This window comes from Cajanus cajan, chromosome 11 (assembly GCF_000230855.2).
Source record: "Cajanus cajan strain Asha chromosome 11, NIPB_CcT2T_4, whole genome shotgun sequence".
Taxonomy (NCBI): Eukaryota; Viridiplantae; Streptophyta; class Magnoliopsida; order Fabales; family Fabaceae; genus Cajanus; species Cajanus cajan.
Window position 1 is genome coordinate 45,361,225 of NC_138527.1, and position 21,657 is coordinate 45,382,881.

The following is a 21,657-nucleotide window of genomic DNA, read 5'->3' on the forward strand; positions in this document are numbered from 1 at the left end:
TTATTTTAAGCATTAAAAAAAACTTTAGTAATGTATGTTTACATAGTGTTCTAAACACAAGGGTCACCGGGAATTCCACTTAATTTGTTTTTAAATATATAAGTTGTTACATCATAATAAGGATAAAAATAATCATTTCACATTAATGAAATGTGTCTAATCATTTTACGTTAATGCAATGTGTCTAACAAGGTCATTGCATTGATATGTAGCAATGTCAAATGTTGCAGTAACTTGCTGATTGTAAGTTAAAAACTGATCAAAAGATATTAATGAAGAATATATTAAATTCACTTATACTGTCATTAATTATAAATTATCACATATAATATGTTTGTTAATTTTTATATAGAATAATTAAAAATTACATTAAGAATGAATTATAATTATATATTTATATGACAGCGTAAACTATATAGTTATTAAACTCATATTAAAATAGTATATACCTGAATTTTATTATAGATTTTATAATTACTTTAATACATTTTGACGTTATAATTAGTTATACTTCTAAGCGATTTACTTTTGCAAACTTAAATATTTAATTTTGCATTACTGATTTAAAATTGCAACGGATTAACATATTATTAGGAAGGATTCAGGTAAAATTGCCACGTTTTATAAAATATAAAATAAAAACTAACGTGTATTTAAATTTCAATATAAATATAATTCGTATATAAGTATCGATTTTCTTAAGTAATTAAGGGAATTTAAATTGCTTGCAAGCTTTGTATTTAGGGATGGTAACGCAAGGGGTCGGGTATGGGTTTCATGATATCCGTCCTAGTTCTCATGACTCAAATTCATCCCTATTTCTGTATTTATATCTGTTGGCTATATAACTTTCATCTCCATCTCCATCATCGTTGGGTATCGAGGATACCTATATCTGTCAAAAAAAAATTATAAAAAAAATACACAACATTTTTAAATTATTTTTTCGTTATATTATAATTATAATTAGGTTGTTTTACTATCTCATATTTTAATCAAAAAACTTCTTAATAATTAAATAATTATAAATATTTCACATTATAATAAATAATCACACATAATAAAATATTAAAATTCTTTAACACAATTAAAACAGGGGTGGGTATTAAACCGAGGATGGGTACGGGGATAGGTAAGTATATACATGTACCCATACCCGGTTTAATATATCGGGTTTTACACGTACCTGTACCCGGTCAAATCATATATTCTTCGTTAAAGTCGGAACGAGTTCGGGTATTACCCACGGGTACGAGTTTATTTATCATCCCTATTTCTATTTGAGCTAAAGTAGTCTAGAATGTCACACATTACGATAAAGAACATGATAGTTCAAGAATAATATTCACTATTCACGGACTAAAAAGCAAAAATAAATGACTAAGTGATGTCAACTTAACTCCAAATATAACGACCTTAGCAACTTAGTGGTAGAGTTAGAATAATACATATACGATTTTAAAAATTTTCAATCTTGATGTTGTAAAAGTGATTTGATCAGTTAAAAAAAATTTAAACATATGTATAGTTTCTTACTTTCTTAAGTTGTGATTAACAATTTGTTTTTTTTTAATGCTCTTAATAAATAACTCATTTTATTTCTTTTAAGTAAATTCATTTATGTAACTTTAATTTTAACTTCAATATTATAATGACCTTTCATGACGGCTATATTTCATGAAATTACAAATTAATAACAAAAAAATTTACTTATTAAAATCATACATTCGTAAATATCTAGAGATATGTACTACATAACATGCATATATGTGTAAAACAACTATACAAATATAAATAGTATAAGTATAGTCATCCAGTAAGAATCAAAGATATAATCTAAGTGTTGATTAAGCACAAACTATACAACCATCATAAGAGGAAAGTACAAAACATCCAAAAGCACCACCATCCACCTGATGGCCTCCACTTTACAACCTATTCCTTATCTACTCTTATACCAAGTATGATCACTATAATTCAAACTATATGGAAACAAGTAAAGGTAAATTATATTTTTTAAAAAAAAGTATAGGAATAAAGCATCTATACTTAACACCATCATGCAAACCAAGCAAACACGTCCCAAGATTCGCATCCAACAATATTCACCATGTTTGAAAGTTAAAACACCTTAGCAATCAAACATTCACCATAATCATATTGCACAACAACATACTCATCAAATGCATATGAACAACAACAACTCACACTATATCATATGCATACTCATCAACTAATGTGTCGTCACACGTTCACTTATGGAGATCTTCTAACACACCTAAGTAGTCTAAATGGTTTGATTTTATGGAACCAACTTGATCACTTTCATGCCTAATACGCCCACTAGATCGACAACTAAAATGAAATATCAATTCCTATTTTTATTTTCTCGGACATTCCCACTTACACTAGAAAAGTCCAGTTATACTACCTGGACTAATATACTAAGTATAGACATGCCACGACCTTGACATGCTTACAAAGTCACAAATAGAAGTAGTCCACTAACTATTCGCAAGAAATCACATAATCTTTTCAATAATCAATTAAGATTAGTAACCCTATATTTTATACTTTACTCTACATTGACTAAGGGATTGGAAAAAATTTAACAAATTTCACTTGAAGAGTTTCACACATATTTAAGGAGTTCCTAAGCATCAAAAACAATATTTCCTATATGAAATTTTTAACTTTCAAACTAACACTTATAACTTAAAATTATTTTATTTACTAATAATTTATTTTAAAATATTAATATTTAATTTATAAATAATTTTAATAAATAAAAATCAAATTAGATATAAACTTAAAAGAATTTCTATAAATCCTCTAATTAAAAAAAACTCTTAAAAATACTTTTATACAAGATAATGATTCATATTTAATATATAAATATTAATTTTAAACAACCCAAAACCATATAACATATCAATATAATATTTTATTATCAATTAAAATAACTTACATCTTTACAGCAAGATTTTCCAACAGCTGTATCTATACTATTTAAAAGGTATAATATGATACATAATCTCGAGCTAAAATGATGAAATAAAGCATCAAATAACTAAACAGACGTGACATTAGCCCAATAGCATTCCTCGTATATAACACATCTAAAACGGAAAAGTCACTTGTTTTATCCCATTAAAATCAAACGGTAAATTTATATTATGAGCAATCATTACTGCCTCAGTTTGATATAAATATAATTGGAGAAGGTTAAAATCGTTGGATCCATAAACTGCAGCCTCATCATTTCAACTATGAATCATTCCGACAGGTTTAAATTTTAATTTCAAACCGGACAGCTTTTTGTACTTTCAAATTTAACAATTTTGGTATGCATGACTGCAAATGCTCCAATAAACTTTGCCACGTTGTTGGTATATACATGACATGGGATCACAACAAAGCATCTACTAATCAACTAAATGAATACAAAAGATAACACAAGATCGAGTATACACTAATGGAGTTGAAACACTGAACCCTGTAGGTCACAACCCCTCAACATGTAGTCCGTCAAATTATATTTTAAACTATAGCATAAACAGCACAGACAATCTGTTACGGTTTCTTTCTGAGGTCTTTTTTAAAACAGAATACAGCACCAAATGTACTCTACTCTGTATCTAGAAATCACTATAATCATGTTCTTTATACATTTAAACGAGCTCCATTAATTGCTGCGAGACATCTGCATAAAAGTGAGAATTAGTATTAATAACTTATAAGCATGCTAGACAACCATAACTTTTTTCACAGAATTTGACAAAATAATTTCACATGCATGGGTAAGTGGTCCTAGCACTTCATTCCATCCAACAACCAAAGTTGAAAATCTAGGAAATTTCTGTCATAATTTTGGCAATTTATTTCTGCATGTGCAGCATTACTCTAAAATGGGAGAGTTCGGTCACTTTTTCAAGACAACACTTTTGACAAGCTACAAACCTATATTTTTATAACATTAAAACTAGGATTAGATTTCAAAAAGAGAAACAGTAAATTAAGAGAAACAGTAAATTTAAAAAGAGATTGACATCAGACATTACTCTTAGAAAAAAGATCAACTGCTGCAATATAAGGATGAAATTACTTCTTTTCTTCTCTAAAAAATCAACCACACTTCAATTACACATTACTGATGAACCAACCATTCTAGAAATCAAAACAGTATAAATTCAACATTGTTGCTTGACAAGAGAAAGAGGAGAGAGAGAGTAAAGGGAGAAGTGGGCGTAAAGTACCCCGAAGAATGGAAGGTGCTGCCTCAAACTCTTGCCAGATATTGTGATAAGCAGTAAGATCAATGTTTAGAAACTTTGAAGCAAGATATGCAGCTCCAGCAGCAATTTGATGGGGTTTATACTGAAGCCATAGAGAGCTCTGAAGCCTGCAAAATAACATTTTTCAGCTTCAGAAGATGACCCAAGACACATCACTACTGTGTACTGACAGCATCTATCAACATAAATACAGAGATATGCAAATAGTAAACTAACTATATATGGCAAAAAGAGCAGAAGATTCTAGTAAAACTTAACATGTTTTCACGATGTCTGAGATCATGTCAGCTATTGAAATAAGAAGTAATATAAGCTAGATAAGACATACAAATTGAACATTGATTTCAAGTGGTAAACACAAATTTACTTACTTTTCCTTACCAACAAGAAATGCAGCAAGTCAGGAAGAATACTATTCCAAGAATCTCTGCACAATTGCTGATAGGGTACCAAACTATAGCATTTTCTTATACTCATAACTCATCTAGAGAAATTTTCAGATTTCCAGGCCCAAATATGCTGTGGGGCTTTAAACTCCAGAAATCTATGTTACTAAAATCAGAAAGCATACATAGGGTGCTTCACGTTGCAAACAATTGAACCTTTCAAAGGTAATGCCAATGCAACATCTTTTGCCCTACATTTTGATCTGGATAGCCTTGCTAATATGTGAATCGGAATGCTTGTGATGAATGCATCTTATTCTGCACTACAGATTAACTCACTAAATCCTCTACCACTGTCGATATTCCAGGTGCAACTTGTAAGTTTAAGCATCATTACACAATACAGAGCATTAAATGATGGAAGGAGAATTTGAATCATCTTTTCCAGAAAAAAAAAACAACCAACATAGAATAGAAAAAATCTTCCTGATAATTTTAGTACAAACCTGCAGCTAACGATGGGTAAAGCATTGTACCTCTACGTAATCACAAGATACAAATTAATATAAAAGACAAAAATCTGATCAACCAATGCTCCAACAAGCATGGCATCTTCGAAGAACAAAAGATTCAATACAAATTAGAAACAGCAAGAAATAAAAAATAAAAATAAAAAAAAGTTAATAATGAAAGAGGAATGCCGTCAATGCCTTAAAAATAATGTCCAAATCTAAAAAACATGAATCATGAATTAAGGAAGCCAAAGTGAAAAATAAAACTCAAATAATATAATTCAGTTGCAACTTATCAGGCTCCAATATATTAAATCAAAAAGAAAAAAATGCAACATGCATTTTCAGAGATAATAAAGGAACCAGTTTAAAACGAAATGATTTTATCAGCAGATTCAAGCCTGAACAGCAGTTTTCCTCAAAATCAAGTGATCAATTAATAAACCAGGTTGAAAGAAAACAAATACCAGATGCCAAAATATAAAAAGACTTTTGTTGGTTTTAGATCCTTGATCTTCTTTCTGTTAAATATATTAAAAGTGCATAGATAACCCATTTGGCTAAAGGTTATTAGAATAAACCACAAAAAATGGAGGGTTTGTCAGAATATCTGGTTTGGAGGTACAGTAGTAGCTATCTTTGTTAACCAAAAGAAAAGTTAGTCAGACATATTCACTTATTGAGGGTAAAGCCATCCATTAGACATTAGCAGGACAATTTCAGATGTAAAACAAAATGTTCCATGAATGTTGAACAGCATATCAATCAACCAGCTAAGAATGTCATACAGGCCCTTATGCTAATCTTGTGAAGATCCTGCAAGATATGCATGCCAAAAGAATCAATATCCCATGAAAGATTAACTGCACAGAGCAGTTCCTCTACAGAAAAATTAAGAGATTCAACACAATCTTGAACCAAAAATTAGAATGGAGACACCTAGGCTAGTAGTTCTCTAGACCTCAAGAAAATGAACCAAGTTTTTCGTGGCAACCACTGTGTTGGGTGATATGGGCCAAGTGAAAACAAAGAAAAGAATGTCTGAAGAGGACATCAGTTTGAAACAATACATACACGATTACAGATGCAAAACAAACAGACCGAATGGAATGGAAGTGCATAAGTATCTGATGGGTTATCTGCATCCAAGACCAATCCCAAAATCCTACAAGCCTATTAGGCTTAAGGCAGAAAAAGGAGAGAAAAAATTAGTTACAGAAGAGAGACTGGATGTATAAGAGAAGTCAGGGGTAGTCCACATAGGGATCATACCATGTCATCTCTATTTGTGGCTTACAACTTGGGCTAGGAAGTTGCTTCTATAGCTGGGAGCTCTGCATTTTATTTTCGGCAATTTCCCTTTTCTTCTCATTAATAAAGTACGTTCTCCCAGCTAGATAGGACCAGTTCCTATCATTTGGTGCTTTCATTAAGAGGTAATAGTGAGGGAGAATCCAGTGTATGCAAACTTGTATGGCTTCTCAACACATTAATACTTTAAACACTCGAATGGTAACTGTTGAGTCCACTCTCAAAAATCAAGAGAAAGTGTAGCTGCATAATCATGATTTAACACACTAAAGGAACATGGTACAGCTGAATGATCATTCATCTAAGGTGGGTTCCTAGCTGACCAGCATTGGGGACATTACCAAGTCTTTCACAGCTTTATATTTCAAGGTTCGAGAGGGACTTCAGAGCCACCAGTGGAAGTTGGATTCCTCATCAGCCAGCTCTGGCATTAGGAATGATTGCAACGAGGACAAAGAGGTTCCACCCAAAAACTTCTCTGGAATTGTTTCACAACCATTGTCACAATGCTGAATGAATTGAATTTCTGCCCCTCTACGGGGATGATCAAGTTGGGTGGATGGGTTTCCTGTGCATAAAACATATTTTGCTGTGCAAGATACACCACCAGAGCTAAGTACAACTCACACAAACATGTATGGAGAGAAGGAATGACATAGCTTTGGTTCACGGTGCTGAAGGAGGCAGAACTAGAATTCGATTGGGAAAGACTTCAAATGAGCTCTTTTTGACTTATATGGTGATCATCATACAGTGAACCTGTTCTTGCAATTGAAGGCATTTTTCCAGGTGGGAACAGTGGATGAATTTGAGATATTTGCTGCTCAAATAACTGACATTCAAATTTGGTTGTGGGCTTGGGTGCAGATAACCCATCAGTATCAGAACAAATTTGGTCCACACAATGAATGGACAAGCAAAAATACTGTTGCAATTGTTTGCGGAATGTATAAGATCCAACAAATAAGAGAACTCACCCTTTGCTGATCAAGTTTAATGCCAGATTCATCAAAACAGTCTTTGAAGGGCCTAATTTGTCAAGAACAGATGTAAGAGATGCATATGGATGTTGCACATTGAGTTCAAAATTTAGAGTGGTAAGCATCAACAGTTCAGCCTCAAGCACCCGGTCATGATACTTTTCAAACCAATCCTGAAAAAGAAATCAAGTCAATATAAGTGAAAATTAAACATGCAAAACTCCTATTCTAAGGGAGAAATCTGTCCAAGAAATTCTTTAGTATTGGAGATTATTTTGGAAGCCTCCAAGATAAATTTCAATTGATTTCAGCTAATGATGTGAATCCAGCAGGGTAAAATTGAAGACTAACAAGCCCAAAGTCATATGATAAAGAAGAAGGATTAATGGGCTGAAATTTAAGTAGTTTGGGGTTGAATAATTAAATAAGTTCATTATCTTATTTTTTAATATAATTTTTGTTTTATTTTATTTTATTAAATAAATATGATGGGTTTCCTTGCCTTTTAGGTTGCTAAGGGGAAATAAATGTTAGTGGGAATTTATTGCTTAGTTAGTGGGCTAATGAGGAGTCAATTCTAGTGGATATTAAGTGTTAGTGGGAATTTATGTCATCTTGCCCATCTAAGCTTATAAATAGGAACCTTTTGTAAAAATTTTAGAGGAAGAGAAAATGAATTATTCATAATTTGAATATTTTTCCAATCGAAAGGATTTTCTTTCTCTAGGTTCTTAGGAACTACTTTTGATTCTTATCCTTGAATTTTCTAATTCAAAGTGGTGAATCTTCCTCAACTTATCAATCTTTAGGGATTGTGGCGTTATTCTTCCATTTCTTACCTCAATCCATATTTTTTTCTTTTAATTTCTTAATTATGAGTTTTCCAACCTAGATAGATCCGTAAAACGAATCCATCCCTCTGGGTTCATATAATTTGGTATCAGAGCTTCGGCTCTGGGTTTGGAATAGAAATGAAAATTTACTATACAAGATGTTTGGCTGACGACTCTCTGTTCTTGGTCGCAGTAGATGAATTCAATTTTAGAAATGTCGTAAGCAACAAGGCGGTTGAGAAATTATGTATGCCCACTACAAATGGACAAGCAATGATTAAATCTCTATTGGAAAATATGAAGATGAAGTTCTTTGTGATATTGCCCCCATGGAGACATGCCATATGTTATTAGGGAGGCCATGGTTGAATAATAAAATTATAAATCCTGAACGACCTTCTATTTCTTTTGTGCATGGTAGACGAAGGATTAAGTTGATATGTCTATCATCCGACGCTGTACATGAGGATCAACTAAAATTAAAAATAAAGATAGAAAAAGAAAGAGAAGAGAAGAGGAGAGCAGAAGATGAGATACATAGAGAGGAAGATGACAACTCTAACGTTACATTTTCTTCTTTTGATGTGTCAAATTTACAGGAACAGGAGGACAAGTTTTCTTGTTTGAAGAAGCATGTCAACATCATTCCTAATGCACCTTTATACATTCAATCCACCTTTCAAAATAAAATTCAAGAGACCTTGCACCTGGAAAATGGAGTTGATTTGTTGTTTGAAGTTACTATTTTCCAAAGCTACCACTTGAATGGGATTCAATTCCTATTCATTGAGTACGTTTGTGGTTATGAGTTTGAAGATGTTTTATTTGTTTCGTTGATGATTAATAACTTACTAACAGGTGAAGCTAGAGATAGATACAAGCGAGATGTCTTCGACCCAGGAGGAAGCATTTGCGTTCCAGCAGTAGTTAGTGAATTAAATAAATTAGGAAATAAATAAAGCCTTAAGATTTGGGACGAATCTTCTCAAAAAAGGAGGGTATGATATGAATCCAGCAGGGTAAAATTGAAGACTAACAAGCCCAAAGTCATATGATAAAGAAGAATGATTAATGGGCTGAAATTTAAGTAGTTTGAGGTTAAATAATTAAGTCCATTATCTTATTTTTTAATGTAATTTTCGTTTTATTTTATTTTATTAAATAAATCTGATGGATTTCCTTGCCTTTTAGGTTGCTAAGGAGAAATAAATGTTAGTGGGAATTTATTGCTTAGTTAGTGGGCTAGTGAGGAGTCAATTCTAGTGGATATTAAGTGTTAGTGGGAATTTATGTCATCTTGCCCATCTAAGCTTATAAATAAGAACCTTTTGTAAAAATTTTAGAGGAAGAGAAAATGAATTATTCATAATTTGGATATTTTTCCAATTGAGAGGATTTTCTCTCTCTAGGTTCTTAAGAACTACTTTTGATTCTTATCCTTGAATTTCCTAATTCAAAGTGGCGAATCTTCCTCAACTTATCAATCTTTAGGGATTGTGGCGTTGTTCTTCCATTTTTTACCTCAATCCATATTTTTTTATTTTAATTTCTTAATTATAAGTTTTCCAACCTAGATAGATCCGTAAAACGAATCCATCCCTCTGGGTTCATATCAGCTAACATGCTACTTAAATGACAATATCTTTCTAAAGACTTATTGCAGATCAGCAATCATATCCATGAGTAATAGGCATATCTAACTTATCCGCATTAAAATTGATAAAGATTCTACTATTTGGTGCTTTTTTGCTTGTCTCCTATCAGCAATAAGTTACCAACGGAAGTAAGAAAATGTGCATAGTTTGAAGTCTACTCACAACAGGAAGCAGATAAGACAGCAAAGTAAAATCTCGTTTATATAAGATTTCACTAGATGCTCGCAACACATTATTCAAAGGGCATGGTGTTTCCTCTGACTTTCCAGTGAGAAAAAGGGCAGCAGTAGCAATCAACTGTGGCAAAGCATAACCAAAATTAATTAAATCACAGGCTAACTATAAGAAGCAACTTGAAAAAACAAAAAAGAAATACCACATTCCAAGCATTTCGTAAGAAATAAAGTAGGTACTCAGAGCTAGAGGACAATTAGACTCACAAATCTGTCATGGCAAGCATGTGATCGTCGAACAAAAAACCGGTGGCACAGAACCATGGCTGTCCCGATGGTAGTTTGAGGCCTGCAAAGGGCATGTCAGACTTTACAGAGAAACAAGACACTATCTAACAATTAATTGTAATCATAAGTACCAATATCATAAGCATATAGCCACTAATGTTATGATGTTAATTTGAAGGAAAAAAAATGAGCCAAAATACGAATCTCACAAGTTAAGCCGCATTCCAAGATTCTGAAGGAAGGCACAGTAGGAGTAGCGCAACTGTGTCTCGTGAAGTACATCAATACCATCTTTTCTTGATGGAGAACATCTATCAATTTCATCCCTTGACATAAACACCGGCTCACTATCTTCAAATATAGAACAATCAAGCTTGCAAATAGGTGATATAGAGGTATCAACATTGGATTTTGTAGGAGGTGGTGCTTGGAAGTCTATGGATGAAGGGATATTGCCTTGGACAGTGGATGGAAGATAGTATTTCTGGCTGTTTTCCCAAATAGGAGCCGAATGTTTTCTCCTTTTCAAAGATGATGGGACATCATCATACTGAACACAATCACCATAACCAAAGTTGTAAACATTAGAATAGCCACCATGTTCTGCCCAGTAGTTATAATTCCCGTGATAAAAGTTGTTCCTGCTTCGTTTCCGGTTGTCATTGTTGTTGTTGTTTCCATCAAAGGTGGGCCAATAACCAACATGTAAACTACGCCCTTGTGCTTGCAAATTCCATCCAAGAGACATAATTCCTGCAAAATATAATATATCACCTGTTTATTGATGATAACTGATTTTTTTTATAAATCTTCACATTTTTTCCTATACTACAATAATCCACTTCTACAATCAAACTCCGTGCACAGTACTAGGTTCGAATTATAATTCTTAATAGATCAAAAATAAAATACGATTTCATCACTCGTATGTCAACAACGAATTTTCTATGATTTTTGCCTTCCCAAACTAAAACGCAAAACATCAAATTCCTGAATGATGGCATCAGATGACACAGAGAACCCAAAATTGTAGAATTAAATGGCGGAAATTTTATCATCGCACACATCTTGTGGAACGTAAGAGGCAAAAAAAAATGAGGAAAATCCAAAGTGATAAATGAAAATAGGGCGAAGACGTACCTGATTGAGCGGAGGAATAAATCTGGGTAATTTTATTATGAAATCCAACGTTTAAAATTGGAATTGGGATGAAAATTCAAGTTACATGAAAGAGAAGAACAAAGAATTGCTTAGCGGTGCGAGTCTTTGAAATTTGAAGATCAATGGCAGCTGAAATTAATAACAAGTTTAACTGCAATTTTAGTTCAGGAAGGCATGCAATGTGGCTTTTGTTTTTAGTTAATGACTATTTTTTACTTTTAAAATTAATTAAATTTAGATTTTGTAGTAGTTTTTTTAACTTATTCGTGCATTAACTTTTTTGTTTAAATATTTAAGGATTTGTTATAAATATGATATATGAAATAATTTTAAAATTTTATTAATAAAAAAATTAATAGAACTCTAAAAATAAAATTGAAGATTTTAAAAGATTTGAAAAGGAGGATATTCGCAATGTAATTTGATCCAGATTTTACCTTAAAAGTCGTCCAAACAAAGCAAGCAAAATAAATGTAATTTGTTATGAATGAATTATAAAATTTGAACTAAATTTAACCAATTTTTTGTAGTTTTGTTTGATTTTAAAAATTTATTATTTAAAAATTAACTAAAATTATGTAATATTATATTATTTATTTAAAATTATACGTTAAAAATAAAATTAAAAGCATATAAATATTAAAATATTTTAATTAATCAATGTATTTAATACCAAATCTTATCTTATTATTTTAGTAAAACATTTATTTAATATGATTTTAATTTTCATATTAAATTTTTTTTATAATTTATCCTTAAAAAAATCATCATAAATAATTTATAATTTTTTATTCTAAAATTTAATTTAATAACTTATAATTTTATAAGATATTTTTAAATATCATAATGTATATTTGGAGAAATAAAATATATTTTAATAGTTTACAATTTTATAAAAATGTCAATTTTGTACACTTATATTATACATTTAAAAAAAATGTATTTATATTTAAGTGTAATTTAGTTTAATTTCAAGCAGTTTCACATTTCTATTCGAAAATTAAATCAAATTGTATAATTTTAAAAATTTTAAAAATTAAACAGAATCTCTAATTTATAATTTTTCATTGATTTTTGGTTTTTTAAATCAATTTGCGAATTTTCTTTTGAGTCTGTTCAAATTTGAACAAAAGTATGATTTAAATAGAGTAAATTTGATATTTTTTATTTTAAGCAAAATTTAATATCTTAATTTGTAAAACTTGAATGAAAGATAATATAATTGATTTGATTTTCAAAAGTAATTAAAAATTGAGAAATTTAAATCAAAGAAATTCAATAAACATCTAAATTTACTTAATCTCACAAATAAATTAATCTAATTAATTAAAAATTCAAATTATAAAGAAAAATAATAATTAAACTTTAAAATCCAAAAACAATACTCCTCTTGAGGAAATTAAATTTTTTTAAAGAATAAAGTATAATAATAACTACTAATTAAAAAAATTAATATTGATAATATAATTAATTTTAATTTTATTTAACAATAATTTTATTTTATCATAAATCTTGATCTTAATTTTTTAATTACATGATTGATTGTATATTTTATCTTTAAAATTACATTTCTCATACTAATTTTGATTGGAATGAGTAGCGAGAGATTTACATTATTTAATCAAGTGATCAAAAATTAAATTTTAACTCTTCTAAATAAAGATAACTCAAGTTAAAAGAGGATGTTCACGTATTTAATATCCTTCAAACCTTTGAGAGAAATTATATAAAAAAAATCTTCATAATGAAAAAAAAATCTCATTTTAGAATTTACTAAATTTGTTTAGGACTAATTTTCTCTTAAAGCTGACCACTTTTAATATTATTTAATTTCCTTCCATCATTTGTTAAAAATTTGATGTTAAAATATTAATATTTTTATCATAATTTTAACTTAATCTTAACATATTCTTTAGTTAATTCAAGGATTGTATTATTTCCAGAAAGTAGCGAATTAATTGGTCAAAAAAAAGGTAACGAATTACTGGTTTGACGAGTTAGAATATTCATAACTTTTCGTGATTAGAAAGAAACAGAAATCCACAATTTCATATCAATAAAATTGCACCACCTTCTTTCATACATGCTAAGTTGCTAATCTAAGATTTGGAATGACTTTAACTAATAAAATACAAAATCCAAAAAGTATAGCTGATAGTATTTGCAATTTGATAATACTTACAAATATTGATTAAAATATTTTTTTTTATAGTTTCATTTATTTCATCTTTTAATTTTTATAATCTAAAATAAACTTTTTAGTCATAATATTTATCTCTTATATTTTTTAGTTTTTTATATTTATAATTTTTTTAAAATTTTATAGTCTTGTCATTAATTTTTGTTATAATGTTGTTTCGTTTATAATAGCATGAAATAGGTATTCGAATTTTTTTTATTTTTAATGTCAAAATTATTTTGCTATAATTGTTTTGAATTGGATATTTCAACATGTTTTACCTATTTTTTTACCTTCACTTACTGTGACACTTTCATTATTGAGACAACCTTTTTTTAACCATCACAAAATTAAAGACATTTATCACATCAACACAATGAAAATGTCCTTAAAAAAAGTTAATGGACGAAAAAGAATTATAAAAAAATAAGTATAAATATATATATATATATATATATATTTTAACTATAAGAATTAAAAAAAATTAATAAACATAAATATGAAGTCTAAAAATGTCCTGAATTACATTATTATATTATTTTGAAAAATTAAGAGAATAAATTTAATATATTAAATAAAACAAGGGACAGACAAAAATAATATAATCAATATAATATATACAAGTCTTAAAAATAAGATAAACTTAATTTATAATAACTTTTTTATCTATTAAAATTATACTGATAACAATAAAATTTTAATACAAAACATTATACATATTATTTTAACTCACTCACCACTATATTGACTCTATCAATATGGTTTATAATAAATTGTCTAAATCAAAAATCATAATTTATTTAAGTATTGTGCAATGAATATTGTGACACCCTCTACCCCAACATAATTACAATAGATATAAACCATCTATATATAAATTCTTTCTTAGTCTAATATAAAATAATTATCTCAAGTATCATTGGGTAAAAGATGCACATTCATAATTTTCAACTTAAATATCAAATTGTCAAGAAATAATAAAATAAAGATTATAGATTAATCCCAGTAAAGGTGGCAGAGCCTCCTAGTTAGGAATTAACTTATAATCTTTTAGTAAAATTATAATATGACAAAAATACACACTTTCAACATAAATAACATAAAAATTACAAAAGAAAAATAATAATAATTTAACAATAAGTCTAGCTAATCCCAATGTCACATCCTATCAGAGCGAAACCCAAACAGAAGCCTAAGCTTCACCACCAACATCCTCAGCCTCATGCTAATTATCTGCATCATAATTTAAATATACACAAAAATGACAAGGGAGTGAGAAACTTCTCACTCAGTTGCAGATATAGAAATAAAAGTTAAATAGCACACACACACGCAATATAATTCACATATATAATCAATCTCACATATATGCTTATGTATAATGATTTTCTTGACTTGACTCACTAATGTATGCATGTGGCGCCATACGGAAGTTCACATATCATCATTGGTGACCCGAAGGCACACCTATACAATTGTCGGTGACCCTAAGGTACACCTATCATTGGTGTTCATACACCTCGTTAGCATATCGTGGGTGACCCAAAGGTACACCTTGTTAGTCGTGGGTATGCGGCCTCAGCGGCACACCTGGAGTAATATGTGCATATGATGCATGTCATACATTCACAGACTCCACCTTTAGCATGTTACACATATCATATTCATATTTCATAATTAAGAATTATTTCAATAATCCAATTTAATAGTCCAATAGTCCAACAGTCCAAACAGTCCAACAGTCCAAACAGTTCAATAGTCCAACAGTCCAACAATCCAACAGTCCAGAGGTTGCTTAGGTATCATATTTTTCAATAATAATATATTAAGATCTTTTAAGTAAAGTAGGAAGCTTAAAAGGTAATATAAGATAATAAGGAGGCTCAGCCTTCCATTTAAATAATAGATTACAAATTTATAAATACTTAGGAGGCTTAGCCTTCCATTCAAATAACAGATTCTAATATGTAAATAAATAAGATATAAAACAAAACACATCAATAATACATATTCAAAGAAATAAACAACAGGCAAGGGATCGGGAGCCAATCCAACAAACAAACTATTTAACAATTATTCCCACACCCCCAAGCGAGGTTTCCCACTCCCCCCCTTACCTGGATAAATAGGAATTTGGGCAGAATCTCCTCTCTTTCTCCTTAAACCGGAACCGGAACTAGAGCAGAACCTTCTCTATTCTCCTCCTCTTTTCACAACCTAGGCAGAACCTTCTTTCTTATTTTCTCTTTCTATCTCTCTAGAATTCCTTCTCTCTAAACTTTTCTTCTCTCTAGTTATGAATTTTCAAAATCCTTAGGTCCCTATTTATAGAAATTTTGAAGTTACTATGCACTATGCACTATTCATTAAAATAATATTATAAATTACTATGCACTATGCACTATTCATTATTATATTCAAATTAATTAAAATTTTGAAACGTAAAGAATCCGCAGCCCACGTTTCAGCCGCCCCTTCACTGTGCAATTGCATAGTAAAATACTATTCATTAAAATAATAATATAATTACTATTCATGAATAGTAAAATACTATTCATCCAGATAATTTGAGTTTTGCGTAAGCGCTTACGTTTTTTCAAAATTACTATTCATATGAATAGTAAAATACTATTCATAAATACGTATACATAAATAGTAAAATACGTATACATAAATAGTAAAATACATATACATGAATAGTAAAATACGGGAATAAAATACTTATTCACATAATAAATACATAAAAAAAATATTTCTTTTCATTGAATAAAATTTGGGATGTTACAATTCTCCCCTCCTTTTAGAAATTTCGTCCCCGAAATTTTTGCAATGGTAAACTCTTTGCATTCTTACTTCTAATTCTTATGCAACATCACTACCTTGTTGATGTACAACTTTTATCAATTTCCTTAAAGGATTTGCTTAAGGAAAGATCTTGACGAATTTATCCACTTAAACACAAACAAAATCAATTTCTTAAGCGTCTTAGACAAATCTTCCACTAGGGTCTATCTATTCACCATCTTACTTCCAAAATGGAGCATCTAAGTGCTACAAGATTCTTAAAAACTTCTAGTATGCTAGCCATAAATATACAATTGCTTTATTAAATTCTAGCACACTAGGAATGCACAACTTATCCTTAAATCTCAAAACTCCATCCACTCCAAATTTAAACTCACTCTCCATATCTTGATTCAAGTTCTCTACTTCTCTTTCCATATTAGACCATCACGCTTCCCCTGCGCCACTCTGATACATTTTAGTAACTCCTAAATAAATGTTAAGAGTACTCTTATGTCCTTTCAAGTTTTATAACTAAACATCCAACTGTGTCCTTTCTAATCTCTTGCTTATTTGGGTCACTAATAAAGGATTTAACTCCTAGTTCCTCTAATCTCATCTATTAATCTGATAGTTACTTCCAACTTAAATAATTCAATGCTACTAGGGTAATCTTACACATCAAGCATAAGTTTCTAAATTCTGCAATCAAATTCAATCCTTAAATCATCAAAATAATAATTTGGTTATCATTGTAATCCAGATATTTGCCACAACATCAACACCTAAGCATAATGTACACTCGGTATCCATATCAGTTCCCAAGTTTCACCATTTCATCTTCACCCAAGTCATAATCATATCCATCACCTTAACCTATAGCCTTATAACTTGTTACCAAAATAAATCAACTAATTATGCTCCTATAATTTTCTTCAACAATCCATTCGTTATTCATACTTAATCTCACAATACTAGAAGTAACCTTATAATCCAAACTTAAATTTCTAATTTGAGCCAAAAAGATTCATCTCTCTAATCATAATGAAAGATAAAGATTTCCTCAAAACATCAATCACCACAATGGCTTTAGCCAAATAATAAGATCAAAATTTTACTCCTTAAGAAATTTGAACTATTTCTTTTATCTCGTATTCAACCCCTTTGGTCAAAATATATTTAAGGTTCTTATGATCACTAAATACCTCAACCATAGAATCATATAGTTAGTGTCTCCAAATCTTTATATAAATGACAAAGTCGCTAACAAGGTTATGGGTAAGGTAATTTCTCTCATGAATTTTCAATTTCTTAGAAACATAAGCTACTATTTTTTCTTCTTGCCACAATATTCTTCCTAAACCTATTTTCAGAGACATATTTATATATCACAATAATCTTACTAAAATCTAGTAATATTAACACTAGTCAATCTTTCCTTAAGAGTTTGAAAACTACTTCCTCAATTGTTATTCCATACTAATGTAACTCCTTTCTAGTCAATTCAGTCAAAGGTAATAGTAAGTAATTCAAAGAAGTAAGCAACAAAATGATTTGGGTAGTTAAAAATATACACAGGTTCAAGAATTCCTGATATAGATTATCCTTACGGTTGATTCCAAGGGTAGGCAAGAAACAACCTAGTGAACTGAAACATCTTAATAACCAAAGAAACGAAGGCAAAAGCAATTTTTATAGTGAGAGCAGTTTAAACCATGAACAGCTGTTAAAAAAAAAAAATTACTCACTGAATTTTCATATAAACTATCAAACAAGACTCCTGATTTTACTAATTGACTCAAGTATTTCTCACTTAAGCACAACTTAAGTAGATCTTCCTCCGCAAGAAATTTCATGGTCTAAAATACTCACCTCATACAATCCAAATTCATACTTAGACAATCTAGTTTAAATATATTTTTTATGCCTAACAACTCAAAATATCATGATAGCATATATCTACCTGACAAACCGAGTTGTATTCATCCAAGTGATTTCAAACCTATCTCAAACGAAAGTTAAGTGAATAAGCTACAACTCTTTATGAAGACATAAGATTTCCAAGAGATCATCTCGTTAGCTAAAGATTCAAATATCACCACTAATAAATTCAGTGCTTACTAAATTTCTAATCACCAAGGCAGTCATAACTTGAAGTTCTAGATTTTTGTTTCATCTTATCCTAGTTCTATTGAAAAGATAATATCTAAAGCCATATTCTTCATAAAGACCTCAAAATATAAATTTTGTCAATATAATACTCATACTATCATAACAAACTATAATGAAAATATTTTCGACACCAAATAGCAATAATGTATCAATATATCTAATGCCACAAAATACCTCAACTTTTTCCAAATTCACTACTAAATTTCTCATTCAAGTCTCTCCTTACTTTTCTCAATCAAAACAACTCACATGCTACCTAAACCATAAATAATTAACATACCAATAATAACACTTAAGGGAATTAACATCATTTCGATCTCTCACCAAAGAGACAACCACCTTAAGATTCAACCTGCTATAACTATAGATGTCAGAAACTTCACCAATCATAAACTCTTAGTACACTCAATATATCACCTCCCATCCAAGGTTCTAATAATTCGAGTTGGCTAACACTATCATGATTATCATTCCTCTGATTACAAACTAACTTAACAATCTCAAACTCAACAATATCAACACAGGACGAACATCATCATCATAGTACACAACAAACAAGACATAGTCAGAGTACACAACAGAGTCATGATAAGCACATAACACACACGGTTGATAAAATCGACTTGCTCTGATACCACTAAATGTGACACCCTCTACCCCAACATAATTACAATAGATATAAACCATCTATATATAAATTCTTTCTTAGTCTAATATAAAATAATTATCTCAAGTATCATTGGGTAAAAGATGCACATTCATAATTTTCAACTTAAATATCAAATTGTCAAGAAATAATAAAATAAAGATTATAGATTAATCCCAGTAAAGGTGGCAGAGCCTCCTAGTTAGGAATTAACTTATAATCTTTTAGTAAAATTATAATATGACAAAAATACACACTTTCAACATAAATAACATAAAAATTACAAAAGAAAAATAATAATAATTTAACAATAAGTCTAGCTAATCCCAATGTCACATCCTATCAGAGCGAAACCCAAACAGAAGCCTAAGCTTCACCACCAACATCCTCAGCCTCATGCTAATTATCTGCATCATAATTTAAATATACACAAAAATGACAAGGGAGTGAGAAACTTCTCACTCAGTTGCAGATATAGAAATAAAAGTTAAATAGCACACACACACGCAATATAATTCACATATATAATCAATCTCACATATATGCTTATGTATAATGATTTTCTTGACTTGACTCACTAATGTATGCATGTGGCGCCATACGGAAGTTCACATATCATCATTGGTGACCCGAAGGCACACCTATACAATTGTCGGTGACCCTAAGGTACACCTATCATTGGTGTTCATACACCTCGTTAGCATATCGTGGGTGACCCAAAGGTACACCTTGTTAGTCGTGGGTATGCGGCCTCAGCGGCACACCTGGAGTAATATGTGCATATGATGCATGTCATACATTCACAGACTCCACCTTTAGCATGTTACACATATCATATTCATATTTCATAATTAAGAATTATTTCAATAATCCAATTTAATAGTCCAATAGTCCAACAGTCCAAACAGTCCAACAGTCCAAACAGTTCAATAGTCCAACAGTCCAACAATCCAACAGTCCAGAGGTTGCTTAGGTATCATATTTTTCAATAATAATATATTAAGATCTTTTAAGTAAAGTAGGAAGCTTAAAAGGTAATATAAGATAATAAGGAGGCTCAGCCTTCCATTTAAATAATAGATTACAAATTTATAAATACTTAGGAGGCTTAGCCTTCCATTCAAATAACAGATTCTAATATGTAAATAAATAAGATATAAAACAAAACACATCAATAATACATATTCAAAGAAATAAACAACAGGCAAGGGATCGGGAGCCAATCCAACAAACAAACTATTTAACAATTATTCCCACACCCCCAAGCGAGGTTTCCCACTCCCCCCCTTACCTGGATAAATAGGAATTTGGGCAGAATCTCCTCTCTTTCTCCTTAAACCGGAACCGGAACTAGAGCAGAACCTTCTCTATTCTCCTCCTCTTTTCACAACCTAGGCAGAACCTTCTTTCTTATTTTCTCTTTCTATCTCTCTAGAATTCCTTCTCTCTAAACTTTTCTTCTCTCTAGTTATGAATTTTCAAAATCCTTAGGTCCCTATTTATAGAAATTTTGAAGTTACTATGCACTATGCACTATTCATTAAAATAATATTATAAATTACTATGCACTATGCACTATTCATTATTATATTCAAATTAATTAAAATTTTGAAACGTAAAGAATCCGCATCCCACGTTTCAGCCGCCCCTTCACTGTGCAATTGCATAGTAAAATACTATTCATTAAAATAATAATATAATTACTATTCATGAATAGTAAAATACTATTCATCCAAATAATTTGAGTTTTGCGTAAGCGCTTACGTTTTTTCAAAATTACTATTCATATGAATAGTAAAATACTATTCATAAATACGTATACATAAATAGTAAAATACGTATACATAAATAGTAAAATACATATACATGAATAGTAAAATACGGGAATAAAATACTTATTCACATAATAAATACATAAAAAAAATATTTCTTTTCATTGAATAAAATTTGGGATGTTACAAATATAATTAAGTACAATTAATTATTTTAATTAGACATAGTTAACATATAACTAGTAATTGATTGACCTTTAATGATTAATTTTAATATGTATTATTATGAGTATCAAAATTAATAAATTATGTTTATTGATACATGTTAGGAATATATATAGAGGGTGGTGGTGGTGGTAGAAGTGACAATGGTGGAGATAATGACAACAATTATGGTAATCTAGCATAATAACATCTTTTAATTTAAATCATTTATTTTAACTTAAAGATTGTCATTAGTTATTCTTATATGAATAACTATAACTATTATTCTCGGTTGAGTCGCTCCAA

The 21,657-nt window shown here is 30.0% G+C and overlaps 1 protein-coding gene and 1 long non-coding RNA gene across 5 annotated transcripts; both read right to left on the reverse strand.

Moving 5' to 3' along the window:
- Positions 1–3,405: 3,405 nt before the first annotated feature.
- On the reverse strand, positions 3,406–11,769 carry LOC109800245 (cyclin-T1-4). 4 transcript variants are annotated; one of them, XM_020361009.3, is made up of 7 exons: positions 11,574–11,766; positions 10,643–11,186; positions 10,413–10,494; positions 10,135–10,269; positions 7,482–7,657; positions 4,257–4,402; positions 3,406–3,703 (listed from the first exon to the last, which is right to left on the reverse strand). In XM_020361009.3, exons 2-7 carry the CDS (start codon positions 11,179–11,181, stop codon positions 3,672–3,674), a joined length of 1,110 nt encoding a protein of 369 aa, XP_020216598.1. In that variant the 5' UTR covers positions 11,182–11,186; positions 11,574–11,766; the 3' UTR covers positions 3,406–3,671. The 4 variants fall into 4 exon arrangements, 2 of the variants coding, with proteins under 2 accessions (XP_020216598.1, XP_020216600.1); XR_014430537.1 differs by lacking the exon at positions 3,406–3,703 and adding an exon at positions 4,667–5,034 and having other exon boundaries at positions 4,262–4,402; positions 11,574–11,769; XR_002239940.3 differs by lacking the exon at positions 3,406–3,703 and adding an exon at positions 4,677–5,034 and having other exon boundaries at positions 4,263–4,402; positions 11,574–11,769.
- A 1,120-nt stretch (positions 11,770–12,889) lies between these two features.
- On the reverse strand, positions 12,890–21,264 carry LOC145953126 (uncharacterized). The gene is made up of 3 exons (XR_014430677.1): positions 20,667–21,264; positions 15,891–19,782; positions 12,890–15,006 (listed from the first exon to the last, which is right to left on the reverse strand). It is a non-coding gene; the product is annotated as an uncharacterized LOC145953126 (long non-coding RNA).
- Positions 21,265–21,657: the final 393 nt, after the last annotated feature.